The 23,489-nt window shown below is 47.6% G+C and overlaps 11 protein-coding genes across 11 annotated transcripts; 4 read left to right on the top strand and 7 right to left on the bottom strand.

The window, feature by feature from the left end:
• Positions 1 to 273: 273 nt before the first annotated feature.
• HD556DRAFT_1311416 (uncharacterized protein) lies at positions 274 to 1,468 on the bottom strand (the record flags this gene model as incomplete). The annotated part of the gene is made up of 6 exons (XM_041300537.1): positions 274 to 330; positions 383 to 578; positions 633 to 777; positions 827 to 1,016; positions 1,065 to 1,253; positions 1,298 to 1,468. The coding sequence occupies 6 exons, from the start codon at positions 1,466 to 1,468 to the stop codon at positions 274 to 276; spliced, it is 948 nt and encodes a 315-aa protein (XP_041156538.1).
• A 638-nt stretch (positions 1,469 to 2,106) lies between these two features.
• HD556DRAFT_1529526 (uncharacterized protein) lies at positions 2,107 to 3,370 on the top strand (the record flags this gene model as incomplete). Its single annotated transcript, XM_041309412.1, has 3 exons — positions 2,107 to 2,331; positions 2,382 to 2,513; positions 2,561 to 3,370. 3 exons carry the CDS (start codon positions 2,107 to 2,109, stop codon positions 3,368 to 3,370), a joined length of 1,167 nt encoding a protein of 388 aa, XP_041156537.1.
• Positions 3,371 to 4,926: 1,556 nt separating this feature from the next.
• Positions 4,927 to 6,130, bottom strand: HD556DRAFT_1398402 (ribonuclease E inhibitor RraA/Dimethylmenaquinone methyltransferase). Its single transcript, XM_041303764.1, has one exon. It carries the CDS (start codon positions 5,897 to 5,899, stop codon positions 5,273 to 5,275), a length of 627 nt encoding a protein of 208 aa, XP_041156536.1. The 5' UTR covers positions 5,900 to 6,130; the 3' UTR covers positions 4,927 to 5,272.
• Positions 6,131 to 7,858: 1,728 nt separating this feature from the next.
• Positions 7,859 to 8,155, top strand: HD556DRAFT_1243754 (uncharacterized protein; the record flags this gene model as incomplete). Its single annotated transcript, XM_041298402.1, has 1 exon — positions 7,859 to 8,155. The coding sequence occupies one exon, from the start codon at positions 7,859 to 7,861 to the stop codon at positions 8,153 to 8,155; it is 297 nt and encodes a 98-aa protein (XP_041156535.1).
• Positions 8,156 to 8,551: 396 nt separating this feature from the next.
• HD556DRAFT_1493544 (alpha/beta-hydrolase) lies at positions 8,552 to 10,083 on the top strand (the record flags this gene model as incomplete). Its single annotated transcript, XM_041308840.1, has 4 exons — positions 8,552 to 8,986; positions 9,039 to 9,338; positions 9,394 to 9,882; positions 9,940 to 10,083. 4 exons carry the CDS (start codon positions 8,552 to 8,554, stop codon positions 9,988 to 9,990), a joined length of 1,275 nt encoding a protein of 424 aa, XP_041156534.1. The 3' UTR covers positions 9,991 to 10,083.
• Positions 10,084 to 10,164: 81 nt separating this feature from the next.
• Positions 10,165 to 12,042, bottom strand: HD556DRAFT_1447075 (uncharacterized protein; the record flags this gene model as incomplete). Its single annotated transcript, XM_041307194.1, has 7 exons — positions 10,165 to 10,737; positions 10,795 to 11,280; positions 11,339 to 11,358; positions 11,413 to 11,488; positions 11,537 to 11,663; positions 11,716 to 11,744; positions 11,803 to 12,042. 7 exons carry the CDS (start codon positions 12,040 to 12,042, stop codon positions 10,165 to 10,167), a joined length of 1,551 nt encoding a protein of 516 aa, XP_041156533.1.
• A 926-nt stretch (positions 12,043 to 12,968) lies between these two features.
• Positions 12,969 to 13,737, top strand: HD556DRAFT_1447074 (uncharacterized protein; the record flags this gene model as incomplete). Its single annotated transcript, XM_041307193.1, has 2 exons — positions 12,969 to 13,325; positions 13,387 to 13,737. 2 exons carry the CDS (start codon positions 12,969 to 12,971, stop codon positions 13,735 to 13,737), a joined length of 708 nt encoding a protein of 235 aa, XP_041156532.1.
• A 685-nt stretch (positions 13,738 to 14,422) lies between these two features.
• HD556DRAFT_787034 (mRNA capping enzyme) lies at positions 14,423 to 16,443 on the bottom strand. The gene is made up of 10 exons (XM_041311636.1): positions 16,224 to 16,443; positions 16,106 to 16,168; positions 15,954 to 16,041; positions 15,777 to 15,908; positions 15,642 to 15,725; positions 15,509 to 15,588; positions 15,320 to 15,460; positions 15,070 to 15,270; positions 14,851 to 15,019; positions 14,423 to 14,797 (listed from the first exon to the last, which is right to left on the bottom strand). The coding sequence occupies exons 1-10, from the start codon at positions 16,328 to 16,330 to the stop codon at positions 14,576 to 14,578; spliced, it is 1,287 nt and encodes a 428-aa protein (XP_041156531.1). The 5' UTR covers positions 16,331 to 16,443; the 3' UTR covers positions 14,423 to 14,575.
• A 113-nt stretch (positions 16,444 to 16,556) lies between these two features.
• On the bottom strand, positions 16,557 to 17,403 carry HD556DRAFT_1520876 (Skp1 family, dimerization domain-containing protein; the record flags this gene model as incomplete). Its single annotated transcript, XM_041309162.1, has 6 exons — positions 17,233 to 17,403; positions 17,118 to 17,179; positions 16,853 to 17,040; positions 16,701 to 16,803; positions 16,627 to 16,647; positions 16,557 to 16,577 (listed from the first exon to the last, which is right to left on the bottom strand). Exons 1-6 carry the CDS (start codon positions 17,321 to 17,323, stop codon positions 16,557 to 16,559), a joined length of 486 nt encoding a protein of 161 aa, XP_041156530.1. The 5' UTR covers positions 17,324 to 17,403.
• A 74-nt stretch (positions 17,404 to 17,477) lies between these two features.
• Positions 17,478 to 21,876, bottom strand: HD556DRAFT_1493532 (phosphoinositide polyphosphatase; the record flags this gene model as incomplete). Its single annotated transcript, XM_041308839.1, has 20 exons — positions 17,478 to 17,822; positions 17,876 to 18,359; positions 18,408 to 18,483; positions 18,529 to 18,552; positions 18,601 to 18,940; positions 18,990 to 19,003; positions 19,062 to 19,083; positions 19,140 to 19,188; positions 19,227 to 19,329; positions 19,378 to 19,474; positions 19,529 to 19,585; positions 19,631 to 19,672; positions 19,723 to 19,817; positions 19,867 to 20,000; positions 20,051 to 20,099; positions 20,147 to 20,374; positions 20,431 to 20,657; positions 20,710 to 21,342; positions 21,391 to 21,435; positions 21,498 to 21,876. The coding sequence occupies 20 exons, from the start codon at positions 21,874 to 21,876 to the stop codon at positions 17,735 to 17,737; spliced, it is 3,186 nt and encodes a 1,061-aa protein (XP_041156529.1). The 3' UTR covers positions 17,478 to 17,734.
• A 175-nt stretch (positions 21,877 to 22,051) lies between these two features.
• On the bottom strand, positions 22,052 to 23,485 carry HD556DRAFT_1398324 (20S proteasome subunit). The gene is made up of 7 exons (XM_041303763.1): positions 23,250 to 23,485; positions 23,043 to 23,193; positions 22,926 to 22,994; positions 22,734 to 22,876; positions 22,654 to 22,683; positions 22,362 to 22,602; positions 22,052 to 22,308 (listed from the first exon to the last, which is right to left on the bottom strand). The coding sequence occupies exons 1-7, from the start codon at positions 23,409 to 23,411 to the stop codon at positions 22,172 to 22,174; spliced, it is 933 nt and encodes a 310-aa protein (XP_041156528.1). The 5' UTR covers positions 23,412 to 23,485; the 3' UTR covers positions 22,052 to 22,171.
• Between the last annotated feature and the right edge of the window lie 4 nt (positions 23,486 to 23,489).

Genomic DNA, 23,489 nt, shown 5'->3' with positions numbered 1-23,489 from the left:
GATGCTGATAAATTGTGCTATTTTACTATTTTACATATGTAAGGACGGGGCCAACTCTGTGACTGCCATGTGCGCGCGCCACTTGTACTCCAAAATGAATCCGTCCGACATGCCTTACCTGGATCCCTCATCAAGTATCCTAGGAAATTTCACTGAAGTAATATTGTACATCAATCAACCTATTCACATAGCTAAGACTAAGCCAAAGGATGGTGATTGATCAAGAATCTCAAGATCTGAATGCACACAAGACGTTGTACAGAGTATCATCACCTACAGCGACGATTCAAACCAATCATCACTTCCCAGGTCTGCAAAGCTATTTTCAATCTAGCATCCCAATCAATCAGCGATCCAATCACGCATGTTAGAATCAACTGACCCAATGTGCCAAAATAGCAGCAATTAAATCGGACCATAGCTCAGGGTTCACTAGCTGGTCATCGGGAGTGTGGTAAGGATCCATGGAGAGCGCGACAGATTGCTTATAGGAGGCTCCGTCATAATTGTCGTTGAGCGTCATGAGGATGAAGATCCAGTCAGATCCATTGACCAGAGCACCACGGATGACTTTCTGCCTAAGATATAGTGAATTGGAAATTCGAACTGAAAAGTTGACAGGATTTACTTACTCGAGGAACTTTCCGTATGCGAACATCTTATATACTGCCTGAGGAACATCATCTGAGGGATTGCAAAGCTTAGCGTCCATAACGAAGAAGCTCCGTGGCATATTCGTCTTCATTTCATAAAGGCCCATAGATTTCACATAGAAATCTAGATAAAAAATGAGCTGTGCGATTGAAATAAGTCAAGGCATATTCACTAGCGTTGTGTTGACTTGCTACTATGGCAGTGTAGTCTACAATTCCAGAAAGGGTCGACAACCTCGACAGGCTGACAATCGTGGCTGGAACATCCTGTTTCATGTTGAGTACCATGCACGTATTTGATGGCAGCATTGCAGATGCACGGAAGAGGAAGGCTTCAATCCATGCACGAGCGTTTGCTTCAGTCTGGCAGAGTATGAGAGTAACATAAAGGTTCACAGATCATTGACATACTTTAGAAATGTGACCTCCCAAAAAATGCAAGTGACGAGACAAATACACGGAAGACCAAAGCTCATTCTGTCCGAGGGCAGTAGTCGCCGTGATGCGTTCAGCAAGATTGGGCTTCAGGCGAATAAAGCCAGTACACGTGATTTTCAACTTGGTCAAGTCCTCCATGGTCATATCGGAGAAGGTAAGAGACTGTAGAGAGTTAATAAAACACTGTTTTGTAACTTGAGTCATACCTTCGGCAGCTTCGACTCCAACAGATGGAGCATCTCGTCGACCAGCTGCCCTAGAGTAGGCTCATTTGAACCTTCTTTCTCCTCAAACTCCTCGTAGTCAAGGGAATTCTTCAGCTTGAGAAAATCGTTGTAAACGTGTTGCCAATCCAACCCGGCAATCTTAGCAGACATGATTGTAGACTAGAACGAGTCAGTCTCAGTGTGAGTCAGAACAAATGCTGTATTGCTATGTACCTAGAACGAGTCAGTCTAGAGTACATTAGTCTACGAGTTAGGTCTACAAGAATATCAAGACATACCTCAGCGTGAGTCAGAACAAACGCTGTGTACAAAAAGCGAAGCACACACCTTATGAGTAAACGAGTTACGTAACGGGGGGGGGGCTGAGTGTCGATGGTGAATCACTATACAGTACCAAGAAGTAGGGACTAAGTAAGAAGTCCAATAATGATAATAATGACAGTGGGGATCAAGGTGAGTCTTGACAAGAATGGCTCGCATATCTCAGTCAGTCTCCTAGATCCAACACGTCACGTGGCTTGCTGCTAGAATCCAAAAAGGGAAACGTCACTTCTTAGTAAGAGCTAGTACGGTAACCAAAGTTCAGCAAACTTTGGTTGCCAATAGCCAACTTGAGATGTCTCGGCTTGATGCAAGCCAAAGCGGAGTTCAAACCTTCTTGACCTCGAGCAATCATGACCTCGTTTCACCAGCACGTACCTCATACCTTCAACCTCCAGGAGCAGCGCAGACAAATCATACCGATCATAATCGGAATCATTGTCTGTGCCCACCACCAATTACTTCTCATGTCTCAAGAACAAGAGCCAAGGCCCAAGAAGGCTGCGAAGGCAGTCTGGAACGAAGCAGAGACAGATGCCCTCATCACATACTTGCATTCGCAACGATCAAAAATAGGAGATGGCGGGAATTTTAGATCGCAGGTTTACACTGAGGCTGCGACTGCCATTGCGCCACACAGGACTCTTGGTCCAACAAAGATTGCGAGCCACTGTAAGAACAAATGGCAATCGGTATGTTATTGATATATTTATTTAACGGCTACTGATATCAAGATCTCTAGTTAAAAAATCTTTACCATGTTATTGAGAACTATCGCCTCAAGACATCAGGCACTCATTGGGACCATCAGATTGGAGCTGGCATTGAGGGGAAGGCTGCGAGTGATGTGTGGGATGCATATATGGAGAAAAAGGTCAGTCCACATCGTCGTCTATAATTGTTGCTGATGCTCGTGTGTAGGCAAACCAGGTCATGCGGCCTTTTCGAAACATTGGATGGCATTCGCACGTACTAATGCAAGACATCCTGCCAAGTGGCAGTGGCGCTCGAGGCCGTGCTGCCTATCACCCATCTAGGGCCACAGCACCTGCCACCACGGATGGCTCATCTGACCGCGATTCTGCAGCACCCATGGTACCCAATATCGGCACTGGATCGTTGGAGGATACCCACATGGCCGATGCCCACATTGAACAAGAGCTTGATTGGAGGCATGTGCTACATGATGGCCGCAGGCCTACTTCTGGAAGTTCAGACCTCGCTCCCATTCCTCCTTCCACTCGGACATCAAGCATCGGCAAACGCGCACACTCAGATATTACCGGCATGCATTCACAGTCTATCATAGCTCCTTCCTCGACATTCACCTCAATATCGCAGCGAGAGTCAAGCTCCAAGAAACCCAAGATCTCCAGCCACAGTGTCGCACACATCAATTATCATTCAGAGGTTAACGAGAGCGGAGGGAGAGGCATCAAGCCCACCAATGCCGTCGCAATGATAGGCATGCAAGGCGCCCTCAACCGCCTCACTGATTCATTGGTAAAACAGGTGGCTGTTACTGACGAGAGCCGTTCAACTGAGCAACGAGGGCAGGCCATCCGTATGTTGATGGAACAGGATGATGACCTGTCGCTGGAAGATAGAGTCTCACTTATGAATGTCTTTCTGAGGAACGCTGCAGTGACTAGCTCTTACATCGATGCCACAGACCCAACGTTGCGACGCGCTTTTGTTGTCTCCATCATCCAGCAGTATGCCGCCACTTAGTTCAAGTCCATTATATCACATACAATGCATTCTCATTTGATACATCTACCATGTACACTACAATTCATTGTCGTCGTTGTCGTTAATGTAATCATCATCAATGTCTACTATGGAAAAGTCATCTAAGGCACCTCGTTCAGCCAAAATCAACTGGTAATCATCCCACATTTTTTGTGCGATACGGTCTCGTAGTATATTCGCATTGTTGATGACCTCGGGCTGCGCTGCCACGTCAGCGGGCTGCCCTTGATATTCTGGGTTGTCGTTGTCGAAAATGTCGCGTCTCTCTGGGAGAAGGCCTTCTTGGCCATCGTGAGTGCGGATGAAGTTGTGGATTGCACATAGTGCAGCAGGAATGCGCGCCTGAACATCTATCTTGTACTCGGGCGATAAGAGAAGGATGCGAAAGCGCCGTTTCAAGACACCGAAGATCCTTTCGATAATGTTTCGTGCGGAGGCATGACGCAGGTTATATAATTCCTGTTTATTGGCAGGTCTATTGAGAAATTAGAATTGAAAACATTGCAAAGAAAAAAAAATGTACCTAATGCTCGCACGGCCCCATTCTGCAAGATGATATCGAACACCGCGGTAAGGGACAAGGAGCTCCTTGCAGGACGGAAAACCAGCATCACCAAGGAGATATTTTTCATGGGGGATGTCTAAGCCATTTGAATGAGCTTCCTCCCATAGGCGTGCATCCGTCACTGAACCCTCCCAGCCAGTCTCAGTATAGATAAACTTCAGGTCCCAGTTGCAGGCGAACAGACAATTTTGAGACACGAACCCCTTGCGGTTGCGGTAGAACGTGCGATCACATGATGGAGGAGATGCGTGAATATGACTGCCATCTATGGCACCAATAGCGCCTTTGAAGTAGGGCCAGAATTTCGGGTCATGGCGAATCTTGTCGGGGACGGTGCTGCCATCGGGAAAGTGTACATGCGCAGAATAGAATGGGGGGGATGCAAATATGAACAACATCTTGCGAAAATACCTGATACAAATGATCAAGCTAATGTTACTGATAGTAGATTGAAGACTCACTTCGAAATTGTATCACTAGACCTCTGGAACCGCTCTCCAACGTGTCTGATTGTCAAACCAGTGACACAAGTGTACAGAAAGATAGCTAATTGTTCTTCCAGCGAGACATAGCGAGATCTGCCATGACCAAGACCACGAAGTTCCATGATCAGCTTTTCAAAGACGTGTGCATGCACGCCAAGTTCACAGCGGATGCGCTGAGGGTGACCAACGATCAATTCCATCAGCCATTCTTCACCCTTGAGTGCCGACGTGTGATATGGTTCAGGCTCTTTTGGCAATGCGGTTTCCAGGAATGATTCAGTTGCAGCAGTGATGATACTGATCATGAGTAGCACATATCGAATGAGTCGTTCTTGGGTCACCGATCCTGCAGATCTTGCCTGGTCCGGCGGTGGAATGAGTCAATCAAGTAACAGCTCGGAAAGTAATGGTCTATTGAACAGAGGATCAAAGGGTAGTGGTTCCATGTTGCGAGACATGGTTACTAACAATCTTAATCAGTAGTGTCACGGTTATGCATGTTAAAACCCCGACATCGGCTTGTACCGACGTAGTATTCCAAATTTGTCAACTTCAGTCAAACTTTGGTTACCTAAGGCTGCTCAAATTGCGGGGACTCTGGCCCAGGCCAGGTCTGGGCCCGTCTGGAGCTCCGGCAGCAGGGTTCAAAGCAGTCCCGGATGCCATGTGATCACCATCGTGCTGCCCGCCACCACGAATGCCTTCCCGGACCTACCTCCCACCCACACCACCTGTTGTTGGAATGCCGAATTTGTCCTCTGCTCGAAATGGACATTATCAATACCCCTTGTATAATGCGCATCGAGGATAAGGAGCCCAAATATCGTGTTTCTACTTGCCCCTGTGCTCCTTGAAAGATGCCTGGATGCCCTTTCCAGCTTTAATGTCTGCCACACACTTAGCATCGATCTCTTGTCCCTTCTTAGCGAGTTCCGCGACTTTGTCTACCATGTCCACTGGCACGCAAACGACACCATCTTCATCTGCGATGATCCAGTCGCCTGGTGTCACTGTGACAGAAGCGAATGCATCTGAGCTATTGTCAGCATCCTTGGGATGGATAGTGAGGGTGACATTTACACCAGATGGGCGTACGAAAGGGGACTGCCCGACTGTTGAATGGCCACGCGCAAAGACTGGGAAATCCGCTGCACGATGTTTAGCGAGGTCTCTGCAACACCCAGAGATAATGGCGCCGACAGCTCCCCGAGCTTGTGCGCCCGCAGTCAAACTGCATTCTTTGTTTCTGCGCGATAGAAATGAGTGTGAAAGTTCGGACATGGAACTGGGAGTTGAACAAACTGAACGAGGTGGGGCGTCGACAACGACTACAGACCCTGAGGGTGCGGTATCTACGAAATGGGAGGAGAGCCTTGGGACTGAATTGTCTGATGCGAGTACCATTTGGACGGTGTATGCTGGTGCACAGATCTTGACTTGAGATGTTGGGGAGAGCATGTGAATGTCTGGGATGTGTCCTCCGTTTGGAATCCGAGCTTTATGAGGGCATCTGAGATTTCACAAGCGGAAAATTATGATAGTGAGCATGTGGAGGAGCGCGTCAAGGTTGACATAGCACGACTGATGGCCAGCAGACGAGTCCTTGCAATCATGAACGTATGGCCCGGGGTGGTCCCGGCTAGCAGTTAAGCACGTGCATATAAAACTTCCCAGGACGATGATGTGAAATGTATCGAAACGACTTCAGAAGATACTATGACAGAAACCCCACATACGGTAGAGGCAAACTCACTGGAGACTGGAGTCTAGCATTTTCCCCTATTTTTCTTATAGTTCTACGACATTGGCGGCCTACTTCTCTCGGACTCCGCATCTTGTAGGGAACCAGCTTACATTGGTGGCAGTTGCCTATTGTGCAATGTGCGATGGAGTCAAAACATCATGGCAATACACAGCATCAGTGTATTTGACGTTTACCGTAACGTTTGTGCATAGCTTTCCCATCCTCGTCGTATGAACCCTGACAACCGAGACAGAGAGCAAAGAAGCTTGAGTGAGCACAATGTGACAGATGCTAGAGGGGGTTTTAGAATTGAGGGACTTGCTTACAGGTCGCGTTGCAGAGGGTGTTAACAGTCTGTGTGGGACAGGTAAGTTATCTGTTTGTTTCGTTTTAACGTATTCTATTTCTTGCTATCACGACCCGGTCTTGGCCAGCGAGGCCAATCGCCGCCAATGCAATTCCGATGCTCATCGAGGATCAATCACTGACGCCCAGATCTGACTACAAATCTACCGACATTCGATCATCAATCAAGGGTCTCAAGCCTCAGGAATAAATACCTGTCTCACATTACATGATATCAACGCTGAGTGATGGAATATAAAATCTAGTTCAACATCATCGTTATACGTCCACAACGTATCCCACCCACTTTTACTCGTCCTCGAATATGACCCTAGTCTTAAATGATCCCAGCTGGTGGCCGACGATTGATTGATTTTATTTGGGCTCCTATTTTGTAGGTACGCGGAGAGCCAGTTGTATGATGACGGTGGTGTCTCGATCTAACCTGGAGTACGGTTTCGCAGTGGCATCCTCCACTTTGGTAGTATACGATGGGGGTAAGCAAAGTATTACACATCGAAAAACTACTGATATATCCAGTACTGACACTTGGACGAGAGGTAGATTGATCTCATCACCGGAGCAGCCATCTTGCTCAGAATCGTTTCATAGATTGAAGTGGTCTGGGTGAGCAGTGTCCCACATCAGAAGCCAACTGGATGATGCAATTAATTCGAGGCAGAGGTAGCGCTGGTCTCTCATGACCATTCTATACATTATGCGGATCGTTATAGCCGTAGTGCAGATGTTTGTACTGGGTGACCGGGTCCACGCCTCATCGATCATCCTTGAAGCTTGACATTTGAGAATTCTACGCTAAGCTTGTAGGCGACTCTGATACAAGAACGGATACCTATTACGTCCCGCCAGGAGTAAAAACTACGATTCATCATCTCCGCTCATCCATTTCACTGGTTCTCGGTTCAACTCCTTTGACAATATGTACGTTACGATGACCCTGCATCGGACCGATGAGAAAGGAGCTGCTACCCCGCCGGATGACGTTCGTGGGCACTGGTATCGAGTGGTTTGGTGATCTGGACAGGAGTCACGGAATCGTTGCGGTATTCATCGACGGGAAAAAAGTTCAGAAGATCTGTACCTGCAGCAACATCATGATGTCGCGCAAACAGCAACGGATCTTCTGGGCTTTTAACCTGATGTACGGGACACACCATAAAGATTAGAAACCTCGGGAAAGGACAAGTTGACAACCCTGTTATCAACATAGATGCATTTGAAGGTCATCCGACCCTTGACCTGAGCAGTACAAATTCAGTCCTTCGCTTCGGGAGCTCGATGGACATTGGAACACCGGCGTATCTGTCATGCAGCTTACCGTGATCTCCGATACTCGCGCTCTTATCATCCATAAGGTTGAACGTAATCAGTGTCGATTGGGGCACCCAGCATGGGCTGCCTTGTTCAACCTTCGGATACATGCCGTTAGGCCCCTCAAGGTCGAATCCAACTCATCTTGTGCCAGCGGGACTTTTCTGAGCAACAGAACTCTAATAAATATTGGGGGTAACCCTATGGTTGGCAGGTACACGTTCACAGCAGGCTTTGGAGACCTCGATGGCTTGCAAGCAGTTTGCTTCTTCGAGTCTTATCCAACATCGTAGTATGAGAATCACCCCCGTATTCGCATGGTTGGCCTCCGCTGGTATCATAACACAGTTATTCGATCTCGGACGGAAGCGCGTCGTGGGTGGATCAAAGAAGGGCGGGTGGATAAATAACCCTACTATCCCAAAAGTATCAACGAAATGTAGTGACATCGTCTTTGACTAAACACGACGTTAATACCACTGGCAACGCCCAGCGGCTAGATGTAGCAAGATGATCAGATAAAGCCATTAGCGGTCCACGTGGTTGCTCGAACAGCCTCTGAGCGTGTACCTTAAAGTCTGACTACATCGACACAGTACTTCGGCAGAGCAAAGCAGGAGAGTAGGAGTCACTGTCTTAAGTACCCACCGACACCCTCTCGATGATTTATCACAATATTTGGTGGTAACATGTATTCTGATCTGTTGCATATCACAACTCTCCTTCACATCCTTCAAGTTGTTATCGCCTCCGACGCAACTGTCGTCCCAAACCGGATCAACTTCGATCTCCACAATCAATTCGTTCTTCCTGTTGCAGAAGATCAACTCCCTCTCACTGCTGCATATCCTATACCGCCGTCTGAGCCACCTGCAATCTCTCTAAAGACCCGACCAATAACTGTCTACCGCCCGAAATCTCTTGATGCTCACGAGCACGCTCGGTTACGGTCACTTCTTCATGCCGAGACTGAGCCCATCGAATGGGAACAGAAGGTAGTCTCAGGACCAGACATAGAAGACAGGCATACCCTCTCACAATTGGCACGCATGACTGCCAATGCGTACCAACTTCCAGGCCACAAGAACTGGTACGACCTCGATTCATCCTGGGACGTCAATACTGTGAGTGCGTCTCCCTACTACTTATGCTCACTTTTTAACAACCCTTTTCCAGAGCTTTCCATTCGGGTGGGATAACGACGAAGACGGATTCCGTGGCCATGTTTTCACTTCTAGAGACAGGTCTACAGTCGTACTCTCAATCAAAGGAACCACGCTTCAGGGACCTACATCAAAGAAAGATAAACTCAACGATAATCTACTCTTCTCGTGCTGTTGCGCCCGCGTTGATTTTTCATGGACGTTCTCTACAGTCTGCGACTGCTATTCCTGGTCAGCTTTACATCAACGATGCGACGACACATGTTTGTCCAAAGCTCTCATAGAGGACAGCCTCTTTTATTCCACGGGCGTCGTAAGTCGATCACCCGCATGAACCACCACAAAGATTAACATCCTCGCATCCCCAGAAACTCGTGAAAGATGTGATATTTCTATACCCTTTCGCTGACGTATGGCTTGTGGGCCATAGTCTCGGAGGAAGTCTTGCTTCTCTCCTTGGTTCCACTTTTGGGTTACCAGCTGTCGCATTCGAGGCTCCTGGTGAAAGGATGGCAGCGAATCGTCTTCACCTCCCACTTCCGCCCCCTATCGGAGATTCTTCTCGACCTCCGGTGCCTATCATACATGTATACCATAATGCCGATCCGATACCTCAGGGAGCGTGTACTGGTGTTGCTTCGCCATGCGCTCAGGGTGGCTATGCTCTTGAAACCAGATGTCATTTGGGAAAGAGTATCGTGTATGATACTGTCCAGAAACTGGGGTGGCATGTTGACTTGCGTAAGCATGTCATTAAGGAAGTCATTCTAGAAGTTTTGGACCTGCAGGACGGTTGGCCGGATGAAGACGGGAATGAATGGGATGTACCTGTAGCCCGCGAAGAAGAGGACTGTGTGGTTAGTGTTCTGGGAGTACTTTCATTATGTTTCATTCAACTGACACCTTGTTCATAGGACTGTTTTAAATGGGAATTTGGAGATTACAAGAAGGATAAGGATGGATAATATATATATCACCAGCCGCTGTATCTATCATGCTTTGTATTCTTACGTATCAAGGATCATCAATCACCACTGGCGTGAGCACAAGAAAGTCTCCAAGGGACTGTTGTATATTACTGCTATAGCCATGTAGGTATACATCCAAATTATGCATCCGAGTTCGCTTCTGATGAGTATTTACCGTAACGGATGGTAATCCCGTCCACCAATCATCCTTCCTTGTACGATCACCTTCTTAATGTTCCTGTCATCCCCACAGAACAAGAAGCGTTCCAACCATTCTACCAAGCTGTTGTCCGCGCTCTGCGCGGTGACACCATGGGTCAAGTCGCGGTCAGGATTGTAGCCCCATACCGCAGGGTTCCCCGTATCGCCTTCTCGGACGCTCACAAGGAGAGCATCGAACGCCTTTCCCTGCTCAAACGAGCCGATGCGGTCCTGTAGACAACAGACTTCCGCCCCACCGAGAGTAGCGAGGTACAAGAGAGTAGCAATAGATAGTTTTTGATTGGTGAACCGTCCAGGCTGCTTCTCACCACCTTGAAGTTCGTGGTGCTTGTGACCATGACGACCGCGCGAATGGGTGTCTTCTTCGCCTGATGACGATGACTCCGAGTGGCCTCCGTTGCACTTGCATTTCTTGTTATCGACGGCTTGTATAGCGAGCATCTTGGATGCGATGCTGGCGTGCTGGATCTCAGTGAGTATGGACGGGGAGTAGCCGCCAGCGAGATCTGTGCCCAATCCAACCTGATCGAAGAGAAACGTCAGTTATAGCAATCAGTTATTGGGAAACGGAAAACCTACCTTCACACCATGATCCAGGAGCATGCCGACTCTAGCCATGCCACTGCTCAAATAGAAGTTGCTTGTCGGGCAATGTGCTACCCCCGAGCCACGTTTAGCGATAAGCACCATTTCATCCTCGGTGAGTTGGACGCCGTGTGCCAAAACGGTGTTATTGCGAAGTAAATGGAACTTGTCATACGTCTCTGCGTAACTGTTAGTCTTGAACAGGCTTTTAACCAGTTCAACCTCGGATTTGTTCTCAGAGATGTGAGTCTGAATGGCAAGCTCTGGGTTGCTCTGCGCGACTTCGCCGAGACGCGTCAAGAGTTCCTCGGTACATGAGATAGCGAAACGCGGGGTAAGGATGGGATGTATCAATGTCTCGCCGTCAACAGCTTTCGGTAGCTCTTCGATGTAGTTGATTAAAGCCAAGGTGGTGTCGACAGATTCTTTGACAGACGGTTCGATGTAATTAGGTGGACAATTCCGATTCATATTGCATTTCTGATGTGCAAATCAAGCAATTAGCATTTGGTTGCAGCTTTTCCAGAAGGATACGTACTCCGACAAACGCTCTTTGACCTGTTCCATCGTCTCAGCTAGTCGTTCGGATGCGACAACATGGGGTAAACTCACCCGCGGTGTGGACGAGACTGGCTAGAACCTTGGTTGCTTCTAGATGCAAACTACCGTAATAACAGCATGTCGTTGTCTAATTCAGCGTCAACATGATGATTAAGCGTATGAAGCGATCGCTTACACCCGAGTTGACTATGCGCCGTACGACATGAGGATAAGTGCGTTTGGCATATGCGACGTCCTTGAACCTAGCTTCCGTCGGAAACGTGTAATTGTCGAGCCATTGCAGGAGTTCTAACTCCCCACCACTGAAAGACGCGCATAAGGATATGACGGACATAATAGAATCAGAATGCTTACACGCCGAGATTAGGGACTTGACAAGCATGCTACAGGTACAAACGAATGGGTCAAGATATGAACGCTCTGGTAAGGTGCTGGACGAACTGTATGGGTATCAACCAAGCCAGGCATGAGGAATTCCCCATCATCCAAACGAATGAGAGTGATATCAGAAGGGGCATAATCATGCTGCGAGAGGACATCGTTGAGCTTTGTGCTCTCTACATCCTCAACGAGCCATTCGATGTTACCCTGTGGGGATACGCAGATTAAGCATTGAGGAAGAGCAAGGTAGTCAGTGAGTGATTGGGGGTTAATGACTGGGCCATAGTAGACGGTGCACATCGTTAGCAGTAGTATGGGTGGGTAGATGACTGTGGGGATGTGCAGCATGAGCCGCTAGGGTATAAGTACCGAAGACACGCTTGAGATCCGACTATAATTTTGCGATTGCGAATTAGCCGGTTCACTGACAATGCCTCTTGCCTATGCGATTCCGACGTACGGAAACAGCAAGCATGGCACGGGAATTAAGTGCATGAAGCTGGTCCTGTGACGAATACACTGATGCTAGTGCGAAGAGGGGACCGAAAAAGAGGTGCACGAGTCTTCGATTGAGTGACTTACTTGGCGTGAACACTGTATTATAAGTATCTCTCTCGGCCGGCTTATCGACTGATCTGACCAAATTTATCATGTACAAAGCCGATTAGCAGGCTAAAGTCCAGACCTTGGCATGAACCAGGCCCGATACTAGTAGACGAGGTCTCCCGACATCGTTATCAAAGGGTACGTGATCAAGCAGGGCTGTGTGGGACTGACAGTTGCGCGCCTAAATGATCCTTGTAGTTCGTATCAAACATTCGTCGTGAAGATGATTCTGCCTATGCCTTTCTCGGGCCCGTTCATCAAGTACTTGCGCACTGCGCAGTCCATGTAGGTAACTTAGCTAGACTCAGTATATGTAGTACCGTTAGTAGTATGTAAATAGTTGTCATAAGTGCCTTGATGTGACGGCTGCCAGCGAGCGTCTTCTTGTGAACCACTTCAAACATTCACAAAAGTTCATGACGCTCACTCTTCACATCGTCCCTTGGTCACATTTAAATGATTTATCCGAAATTATAAAACCCTGAATATTTAGTTTCCCACAATCTTTGTCTTCCTCATCCTCGCTATCGTCCAGTGGGCTCTGCGGCAGGCAGCTCCTGGTCCTAAAATCTCTGGTCGGAAGGTCCTTCAACTCGTAGTCACATCACTGCACCCATTCAATGCCTTCCCTTCGTCGTTCTTTTTCATCTCTGTCAGTTCGCTCGAACCCATACCCAACTTCACTATCAAATGGTAGTGTAAATAACGCTCGTACGCGTGTTGCAGGTCATGGTTCTCGTCGTTCCTCTGACTCGGAAGCGACTGAACGTAGGGTCCTCGCGGACATTGAGTGGTGGCGGGTTTCTGATGGACAACGTGACCTTGATGCGACCCAGGACCAGGTTGAACCAGATCAGGAAGTACAAGACAGCATGTATGTCTCCGCGGGCGGCGCCATTACCCTGTCGGGCTCTTCAAACAGTCCACAGACGCCCCCGCTCATGTTGCACGACCTTCCCCCCATAGACTTCGCCCAGGTAAGACCTTGATACTATCTATCGATAATGATGGTGTCTGACCGTCGATATCACTATCTAGTCTATTACTATGAGTCAATTTGCTGCACTCTCCATAGCTCCTCACTCTCCCACCGGCAGGAGACACGGCCGTGACTCCTCGGTTTCGTCCCTCGAGTCCACTCCCGAGATGCCCGAAGCTCCTTTGGAGAGCATTCGCTTCAGTATGATTGATGCAGATGTTACTTCCCATAATCTCGAACTTCCTTCCGAATTTGCGCTACCTGCTATAGGCGTGATCTCGCGGCCTTCATTCGCGCTCTTCGGACTGCGCTCCTACACTTTCGCAGAGTGTCGTGACTTCGGAGATGATGTTCATCACTTTTCCGACGGAGCCTCTTCCTTCTCCCTCGACCAGAACATCTTCCAATGAGTTCTCGCCAATTTCCCGCTCTTAAATCCCGTCCGCTCTGGATCTACATCCTCGCCGCCACCGGCAGACACCACCCCATAACTCTCCGTTTCAGATTTCATCCATTTCAACCTCATTTTTATCGCATCTTTTGCATACCATCCACAGTTTGTAATTTCACGCGTACATCTCCGAGGCTTTTCAGACTGGGCACACGAGGCTTGTTTTTACCTCTCCAGTGGAAAGCTGTTTTTTGCCTGCTGTTCCAGAGCTTTACGATTTACGCCTAAGCAACGCCTTTTACGCTCCCACATATTCTCTCCGTTCTCGCGCTCATAATGGCGTCAAACTCAAAAGCGCTACGTACTTGTTGCTTCCCTATCTCCGTCACCATCTGTAACGACTAGACATGCATGCGTGCCTGCTTTCCACCGATCTTGTTCCCAAAATGCTTTCCATCCGAATCCATATTGGCTGTGCTTTAACGACCCGTCACGACGTTTCAACTTACGACTTAGTGTACTTGCAGTCACCCCAGACTTTGTACACTTCATGTTTTTGATATTGAAACAATACCCTGTACGAATGTATCAAGTGAAACAGATTGATAGTGCCAAATCGAAAGGCGTTCCATTCTTTGGGTATCAAGCGAGGTCAGCTATTGTGTAGAGCCGATTCCACATGTCCATATCCGGCGAGATGCATTCCCCGGAACAACAACCGAGATGTCACTCAGTTGTTTCACGGGCGATCTGATGGAGGGTGGGTGCGACAGGCGATAACAACCCGATGGACGTACAAACGGTTTGTAATTCCGGTTGCTTATCATGATAGAGTGCGATCCGATGCGTGAGTTGGATCAACGTTGCATGCCAGCAAATATTGGGGGCCCGGACACCCTGCTCCAATGCGAAGTGGCGAGAGGGCCATATTTTAATGGAACATTTGGTGCTGGGGCATGCCCTAGTGAGGGCCCGTTTGATGGCATTCGTGTGGCAATGTCTGGCCCTCTCTGAGAGGGCTGCTGCGGCCGAGCGCGTGCTTTCCAGGCATGTCTTATTACCGCAGAGCGCTCGAGGAGCTGAATTGAAATTAAGCACATGATTCCCGAGCAGCGCATAAATGGCATACCACATCCTTCTCGACTCCATCAGCAATGCTTTGGATGATACTCTCAACTACCGTCCGATAGTTGCCATTGGGTTTATCGTCCCTGAAGCGCATCTTGCGCCAATGAGAAGTAACAGGATCCCAGTGAACTTCGACAATCCTGTCATCAATTTGTTCGCCTGATGACTTCATCCTGGCAGATTTATCCGTCAGCTGCAAAAAATATTGGGTGAAAGTCCTTACATCTCCCACTCATCATCGTCAACAAAGAGTTCATCGTAAGGTTCGTATTTCGGTCGTCCTTGTTCATCGCCACAGTACACATGAAGTGCGAAGAATGGTTTCGCGTGATAGTCTGGCTTCGATAGATTACCTTTTAATGCAGGGAACCGCAACACGAGCTTGAAATCAATGGAGTTCTCGGAAGGAGGTTTCCACTTCAGTCTTGGAATTGAAATTAGTATCGTCCCATAGCCATGACTAACAGACTCACATATTTGGATCAGTACCTGACGCGTATGACGTCTCCACGCAGGTATAAATGAGGCCGTCATTGCCATGGTGTAGTGCTGGAATGACTACCTGGAACACTTCTTCAACGCCGTAGGAGAAGCTGATATTCTTGACCTTGATGCTAATAAACGTGTTAGAAACAGTCATACTTCCGAGTCAGATCACGCACTCAAAAGCCTGGCTGACAGCCATGTGAGGGAATTCTTGCATCATCATTGAGAAGGGTTTGAAAAACCATTCTTTGAGACGCTACAAACTCAATTAGCACCTAGATCTATGGGCTGATGATATGGAGTACATACACCATATCGTTTGTCCAATGTTCGCGACATGACATTCTGCGCATCAACCACAAGGCAGTCAAACGCGAGAAACCGCAATGTTTCCTGAGGAAAATTTTAACACAAGCGTCGAACGGTGTTGCAATTCTTGCTTACTTTTTTGGTGCGAGGGTCTACATCAATGACGAGCTCTCCATCAACAATGGTATCTCTCAAAGGCTCCTTCCGTCGTTCGTGATGAGGAAACCAGAATCCTGGAACCTCATAATAATCATTATGTCTGTCGATCTAGGTAACGTCAAGGGGTGTATAGAGGCCAAGGAGGACGCGCACAAGGTAAACTGCTTGACTGCCTGATGTAAGGTCTGTTTGGAGGAAGAAAAGGACGCGAACACCATCAGACTTCTCGCACACCCAGTAACTGGCCAGAACGGATGAGAGGTGTCGGCAGACTGATTTTCATACTGACAACGTCTTCTACTCACTCGCGATGTTCCAGCTGTTGCAAATGCTCCAATGCAAAACTAACTGGTTGACTACCAGGAAATCTAAGGACAAACAAGGTTATGAACTTCTCGACCGTATGTCAGTTAGGCACTGTACCGCTCATGATCCAGCTGGCAAAGTCTCGCTACATGACCCTTCAACCACCGGTCTTGCTCAGAGCGTGGCGAAATGACAGCTCCTGGTATAGTTGGGATCCGTGGCATAAACGAGACAGAAAGGAGGACAAAATTCACTGAAGTAAGTTTGACTTGTGAAAGTAGCTGTGACTTTATGTAAGCACATGCCAGCCTTTGTGGCACGCTGCGTAAGATTATTGTTCCATAGGAACTTGAAAACTACAAGGACAAATCAAACTGTAATACGATGGAAACTGGTAATGACACGACGATAGAAAGATAGCTGGTACAGTAAGCTCTATGAACTGATCCCTCATCGGTCTTCTGCCCATTCCTGAAGAAGACTTGAGATGATTTTTAAGAGTTAGATAGTTGGGACTTACGTTCTCCTTTTTGATTTGCGCCTTTGATCAAAATTTAGCTGGTGGTAGTAGTGGGAGAGACAAACAAAACATACCTCCTCCTCCGGAGTGAAGTCATTGACGATGTTAAAGAGACGACGAATTTCGTCAGGGGTCTTTCCCTTGATCATGTTAGCAACCGTTTTGCATCCGACATCGCTTGAAGGTGGTAAGAGCGAGTATTGTAACTATCATCTTTGTGACTCACAGCAGCGACTTGATATCGAGGTAATTTGCAGCGAGGATGATCTCGAACAACATCTCTTGGTCAACAGTTATGAACTTCTGGTCCCATTCGCTGATATCGGTTGTCCGCTTGCGGGTCTCATCCTGATTCTGGTCGGCGTCTGCGCTAGGCAAGGGTTCACCCCTGTGGTGTTCGCAGTACTCTATGACCTGTGCAATAGTGGAGTGTGAGCACGTGGCTATAGAGCAAAGAAAATGTTTGATCAGTAAATATCTTGGATGCTCACCTTCCTCAGTACGGCAGAGGAAACGTTAGCCAAGGGTATAGATTGATCGGTCTCTCCAACATCTGAGAAAGATCAAATTTACTCCTATGGACGGCAAAGATAAAAAGAAGAGTACCTTCAAGCATGTTCTTAATGAGAACACTGCGCTCGACAACCTCCTTGTCGACTACGAACTCCACATTATCGGAAGTGACGAGATGAACCATGTTGATATAGAAGTAGTGAAGTGGTGACTGTGGTAGCAAAGAAGCTTGTAGGACTTGTGACAATATTGGGGACTTGCAAGTCCTCCGTAACGCTTATATAAGTTGCCCGTCATTATTTTATGGAAAGAAATTATATAAATTATTAAATAACTACATCTATTATGATTTTGTCCTGACTGCAGAGTGGACCGGTCTCAGTCAGTTTGTTGCCATTGTGTTGCCATTGGATCGAACGTCTTCTTATTGTAGGTAGTGTCCACCATATGGCTTGGACCCATTGGACAAGAGCCAAGTGGTTTGCTATGTAGTGACGGCAGACCGGTCTCAGGGCTGTTGCCATTGTGTTGCCTATTCTAATAGCGAAGAGCCCACGAAGTAAATCATTACATAAAACTAAACCTCGCCTTACTACTACACCAAACCTCCCAACCAAATTAACCGTTTGACGCCATATTCCAATTTAGCATAGATACTGGTCATCTTTTGAGCTTCAGTGAGACTGCTCTCGAAATGAGTATTATGTCATAGAAGCATTATCGGCGCGTTACCCACCTGACTACATCGCGGTCCGTGATAACAGGAGAATTTCTTGCATCCTCACAAGCTCGTTTAATGCTGTCTACCATCATGTCAACGACTTGCTTGCAAGTAGTCGCTCCCGCGAGATCATCCGCAGGCTCAGCATATCCAGTGCTGGATCCACTTCTAACTCGAGCAGGGTCTACTGGGAGGGCTTTGAAAGCTGCAAAACAGACGTTGGTCGCACCAGCCGCGTTCTCCGAAACTTTAGACATGATCCCTGATAGGTTGGCGGTCTTCGTTGGCTCGCGACGTGGTAGCGTCGGCTTGTACTGAGTGGGACTACTGGCTGATACCGCTGGCGGTGACCTCGTCAGGGCGTCTTCCGGACAGTTTCTGATTGAATAACTCGTCATGCGCATGCTAATTTTATTACTGGCATGCCAGTAAATCGAAAAGCCAGCGTTCTGCACTGGATCCCTGCTCGCCTCTTCCAGAGGAGAGATGATATAAGCGCCTATCTGACAATTGAGCTACCTGACCTGTTAACAAAAACCAACGTGACCTTTCTCGAGTCGTGCGATCGCACCCAAAGGGACGCAGATATACATCTTGGTCTTCTCCAAGCTGTAGTCATAGCTCTTTGGGACAGTCAGATATTTCTAACGCGTTATTGGACGACGTACGACAATGTACAGAGCGCGGGCACTCTAGCTCATGGTCAGAATAATGCTGAACAAATCATGGCTGATGCTCACTAAGAGTAACACTTTCTCCTCGAATCGATCGTCGAATTTGACATTCAATTGCTCCGGGCTGAAGATCGTCCACCCAGATATCAAAGTTTCGCCTTCAGATAATACGCGAGCGACAGAAGTTGCTATAGCTTCTGCTCTGATCCTTGACAAACGAATGAGTTCTCTAGGATCAGTCGACTGTAACTTGATGAGAAATTCTTCGAAAACAGAGAGAGTCCTGTAGCCAAGCATAAAGTCGATGATAGCTTGACAAAACCAGTCGCTGAAGGTCGCGCTGTACATTCTAGCAAGGGAGTTTACACCATCGTTGAGCATACCCCCCAAGTCTCGCTTCCCAGTCCTGACTTATCCAGTTAATAGTAAAAAGATACAGGGAAGGATTAGCTGACCTGGTAAAATCACCCTACCGATAGACAGTCAGCTCATTCGAGTTAGGTTTTAGAAGTGAATCAAGCACTTACCTTCAAGGCAGATGTACCAGCACTTCAAGAGAGGACTAAGGTAAGAGCAAGCTTTCCGACAAATCATTTTACACCTACTATGCGCGACTGATCGCATCACCATTGTTGGCCCAGACTATGCAACTCTCTATGATTCCGTTATCAAAAAGAATGACAACCACTAACCATCATTAAAAATAACCTCCACTCCCGACTTTCCGCTTTGGGGAGGACTCAGAAGTCCTACAGCCTCAAGCTGCATGCTCATCACATGCCTTGCAAAGGCAGACTGTAGCTGATGTTAGAAAGGGGAACAGGGGTGGGGCCTACGGCTCACTTGGACAACGTTAGTGCGGTCTAAACAATCAATACAATTAACCCTGAATACACCCTTCTGTTTTGATAGGAGCATGTTGTTCGAAACCCAGAAGAACCTATTTTATTGAGCTCGTAATGTCGAAGAAAGTCGGATGACAGAATATTCGTACCCTTGGTTTTCAAACACACGTTCGAGTTGATTGATAAGCTTGGAAATGTTTTCGTACCTGCTAATATCAGGAACGCGTTATCCGTAAGCAAATGATACTAACTTCAGTCCCCTCGTTTCGCGGTGGAAATCGAATTCGCAGTATCTGTAACAACATTCGAGTTCTGCCATCAGAATTTGTCATTGTGAGCGTACCGAACATCCTTAGCATCCAATTTAGTTGCATATTCACGATACGCATTTGTAATCATTCCCTCCTTCCCATGTTGTTCTGCAAGATTAACAATGGTCTAAGGAAAGGTGAATGACGTGATATTAGATATCGATTGCGGGCCCTACGTGTGGACCGTACACAGGGACAGCACGACGGAAATGGCGTTTGATGGCGTCCAAATTCTGCGCAGGGTTTCTTTCGGGTGCAAGGACAGGAGGTGGCTTCATACTGTAACCTGATTGCGTCCAAAATAGCGGAACTTGGAACGGGTCATGCAATGCATTGCGTATTCAACAAACAACTGCTTACTTGAGCCTCGAATTTGCACATGGCTAAAAACGTTGCTTATTCCGTTCCTCTGAGAAGCCTCAAACTCAGCGGAATAGTAGAAACTGAACTGCTCACCTGAACTCTCATGATTACTTCCGTTTCCACAAAATTAGCTACATTAGCCTCGTCGTCCACACCCCTGCGTTGATATCGCAAACCGGCCCTATCTCTGGAGCGTCGCGAGATAACTATGTAATCAACGGGCTCCGCTGAATCATCTTGCATGGCGGAGGTATCTTTGGGTTGATCAAACGAGGAGATCTGAATATATCCCTGCATTATCGGTGTCACATAAGAGTGAAGCTGAGGATTAGATCGATCAGTCAATGCTAAACGAATGTTGGATTCAAGGCATTTACACCAGCGTCCATAAATGGCTTGGATAACCATTCATTCCACCAAAAATGACGGTCGACCCGTCTCCACAATGGTAATATAACAGATGGCTCGAAGAGAGCGTCCACTTTGTCGTCTAGTGGGTTAACATTCGTATCTTTTGGAAGAGCATCCAGTTCCGAAAGTAGCTTGTTTTGAGTATGCATCTTGGTGAATTGCTCATGTTTGTGTTGCAAAGATCTTGTGATGTCTGAAGAAAGCAATGACTTGCATGTCTGGCGGGCGACGATGCGTGCACTCACCGAAATGTAGAGCAAAGTACATGTCGCCTTTCGTGAATTCTCTGAGACATCCGCGTAAAATGCGTGCCTCGAGCTCAGAGTTACGCTCCTCTGAGCTATCCGGTGGTGGTGCAGTTGCAGCTATGATGGAACTGATCACCTTGTCAGGTACTCCCGCAGCATCGTGTATTATGGAATCAAACAACTCTCGTTCATCAAGGAGAGACTCCTCTATGTCTGCTCCTTCGGATGTGCTCGATGCGCGCTTCGATAGACGGCCCCAGAACGACATGCGATTTGCAATCGTCGATACAGGAGAATGGGTCATCGACATATCGGAAGCAGGAGTTGAAGCACCGGATGATACACTGGCAGGTGAGGCAGGTCGACCAGTGTTATTAACGGAGAATTCCACTTGATCGCGTGGAGTCAGGATTTTCACTTCCTCCTCGTCTGCAAATTTCACGCGAGGCTCCCCCGAGGTCCCTTCATCAGGGACCTGGAGATCGTCTACATTGCTCACAAGAAGAGAGGGTCTGTTTACAGACGTGTTACGAGATGCCATGCGTGAAAGGATTGATTTGGCACGGTCCTTCACGAGGGGTATGGATACAACACTTTTCACCCCATAAATCAGGTGTGAGGCATCAAACACTGAGTTTCATGTGAGTCTTACTATGTTCGAAGATAGAAGTCGCTCACATTGCCCAACGTCAGATCGAGACGTTATGACCAAGAGGTATGAGGCTAGCCGGAGAGTATTCAGTTTTGATTTAATCACGATTAAACAGATAACGAAGTTTTGTTACCATTAAACAAGGTCATTAAGCCCACAATCCCATAGATGACCACACCCTCTTTCCAATCAACAGAAGGCCTTCCACGATCGCTGGGCAGTTCTGCTATGTGTGTTGTCTTGCCCCATGACACGCGGACATATGACACAGGGTAAGGCAGTCCTGCGCAGTGTGGACGCATGAGCAGACCATCCTCCGATGCGAGTAACATAATGTGCTCGTGAGGATTGGGGTGTGGAACTGGAGGAACGATATAATTCGGTTGCAGACCAGCAGTGGTAGCTGCGGGAAGTGCTGTCGCCGTACGACCAGCCATTGGCGGCTCAGGAGCAGAATATTTGGCAGAACTAGGAGTCGCATTCTTGGATGACGTGGAGAACAGACGTTTCATGATTGTACAAGTCTTCTGTCGTGCACGCCAGTTAAGGACTCCGTCAGGTCCACAACTCCACCGTGGCTACTAGTAAACTATATCTACCCACCCTTCTAAATTTGAGTCGTTACGTCGTAAAGGTGAGAGCTGTAGCCCAGCCTTGAGCCAATTTAGAAGTCACAACAAAAAGTTGAACAGGTATTACATATTGAGAGTTGATTTCAAGCCCCGAGAAAAGTAACTCAGAGGTGCGCTATGAGTGGAAACACTGCGTTCGACTTTTACTACGGATACACATCTATACAGTAAAGTATTACGCCTGTGCCTGTGCTTCTGGAGGATTGGCTGAACTGTGTCCTTCCACACGTAGGTCATAGCCGTACCCATGACCAGGTGAGCCGGCAACATTTCCTGGTCCTTCATAGTGCAGCTTTGTGATATCATAGTTTCCTGAACATGAAAGTAAATCACAGTGAACATAAAGAAATGTCTTGCTAACGTACCGATGAACTTCCAGCCATCCTCCTTCACGTGGTAGAGGTTGCAAGTGTTACCTGAGAACGCATCTCGGTGTCCAGCAGCATAAATACTTCGCCTTCCTAATTCCTGTGCTTCCTCGTCCGTAAGATCCCACCGATATCCCTGATCCAAGACACCATAGGCAAATGTGCTTCCCGACCCCACTGAGAACAGATCGCCTTTCAACCGCGTGCCATCAGAGTCGACGTAGAATACTGCTGGACCCTTCAACATGAATCAGTTGTGGGTTATCCATATATTTACACTGGCACTAACGGTCTTGTCCCAGCCACAGATCATCGTACCCTAAAAACTGTTAACGGACTTAGTGGGAAACCTGGCATATGAAGACTGACCATGCTCAGACCCATTCCCTTATAACTATACACAAGGTTGCTCAAGTACTTGCTAGCAGCTGATACTGATATCCGTTCTCGGTTTCTGAGTTCATGCAATCGACAATGCATGCCAAGGTATGTTTCCCAGAACTGACAATCAGCTGGAGAGGATACGTCAAAACCAATAAATACAATGGGTCGATTTCATACCAGCACCGCCAGCCATCGTACCCAACAAGTATGGGTTGATCTCAATGACCTTCTTGACTGTTCCAGATGCTGAAGAACGTGTTAGAAAAGCAACAATGCTGCCTGATATATACATACCGACATAGCTTCCAGCGGTAGCACGCGAGTCGACAGCCACAATTACGCCGCCTTGGAATCTAAATGCAAGCGTGGTTGTTCCATGCTGGATCTTGATTCTGCAAGACGGGTCTGCGTGATCATCGGTGTGTAGCCTCAAGAATGCGGCAGGCTGCGAGAGTTACACGTAGTTTTTAATTGCACTGAGGACAATAATAGTAGACCCACGTCTGGAACAGATGGGACAACGAAGCCTGGCACTCCCTTTGCCAGGGTACCGAAGCCAGCCTCAGAACCCCACATTGCATCTGAGAAATCATTGTCCTCATCTATCGTTGATTTAGAAAGTCCTGCATTCGACCCTGAATAACGCTGTAAGATGGAGTTCATGGTAGTTGAATACAAGATGCTAATAACGTAGCTGACGCGGCTTGCGATCACTGTGACGCGTCCAAATGATGAATTGTG

The sequence above is a fragment of the Suillus plorans genome, assembly GCF_016647745.1.
Source record: "Suillus plorans strain S12 chromosome Unknown HD556scaffold_59, whole genome shotgun sequence".
NCBI lineage: Eukaryota > Fungi > Basidiomycota > Agaricomycetes > Boletales > Suillaceae > Suillus > Suillus plorans.
The sequence above is the reverse complement of the archived record's forward strand: the minus strand, read 5'-3'. Positions and strand labels throughout refer to the sequence as shown.

What these genes read in the sequence shown, in the direction of transcription:
- HD556DRAFT_1398402 (XM_041303764.1), bottom strand. Translation starts at nt 5,899, where the DNA reads ATGCTCTCCCCAACATCTCAAGTCAAGATCTGTGCACCAGCATACACC.
- HD556DRAFT_787034 (XM_041311636.1), bottom strand. Translation starts at nt 16,330, where the DNA reads ATGCCACGGATCCCAACTATACCAGGAGCTGTCATTTCGCCACGCTCT. An exon ending in TGCCAGCTGGATCATGAGCG is followed by an intron (nt 16,169 to 16,223) that starts GTACAGTGCCTA and finishes GTTTGTCCTTAG; the next exon opens with ATTTCCTGGTAGTCAACCAG. An exon ending in GACGATGATGAGTGGGAGAT is followed by an intron (nt 15,020 to 15,069) that starts GTAAGGACTTTC and finishes TAAATCTGCCAG; the next exon opens with GATGAAGTCATCAGGCGAAC.
- HD556DRAFT_1398324 (XM_041303763.1), bottom strand. Translation starts at nt 23,411, where the DNA reads ATGAACTCCATCTTACAGCGTTATTCAGGGTCGAATGCAGGACTTTCT. An exon ending in TACGATGGCTGGCGGTGCTG is followed by an intron (nt 22,877 to 22,925) that starts GTATGAAATCGA and finishes TATCCTCTCCAG; the next exon opens with CTGATTGTCAGTTCTGGGAA. An exon ending in GGATGGCTGGAAGTTCATCG is followed by an intron (nt 22,309 to 22,361) that starts GTACGTTAGCAA and finishes TTTCATGTTCAG; the next exon opens with GAAACTATGATATCACAAAG.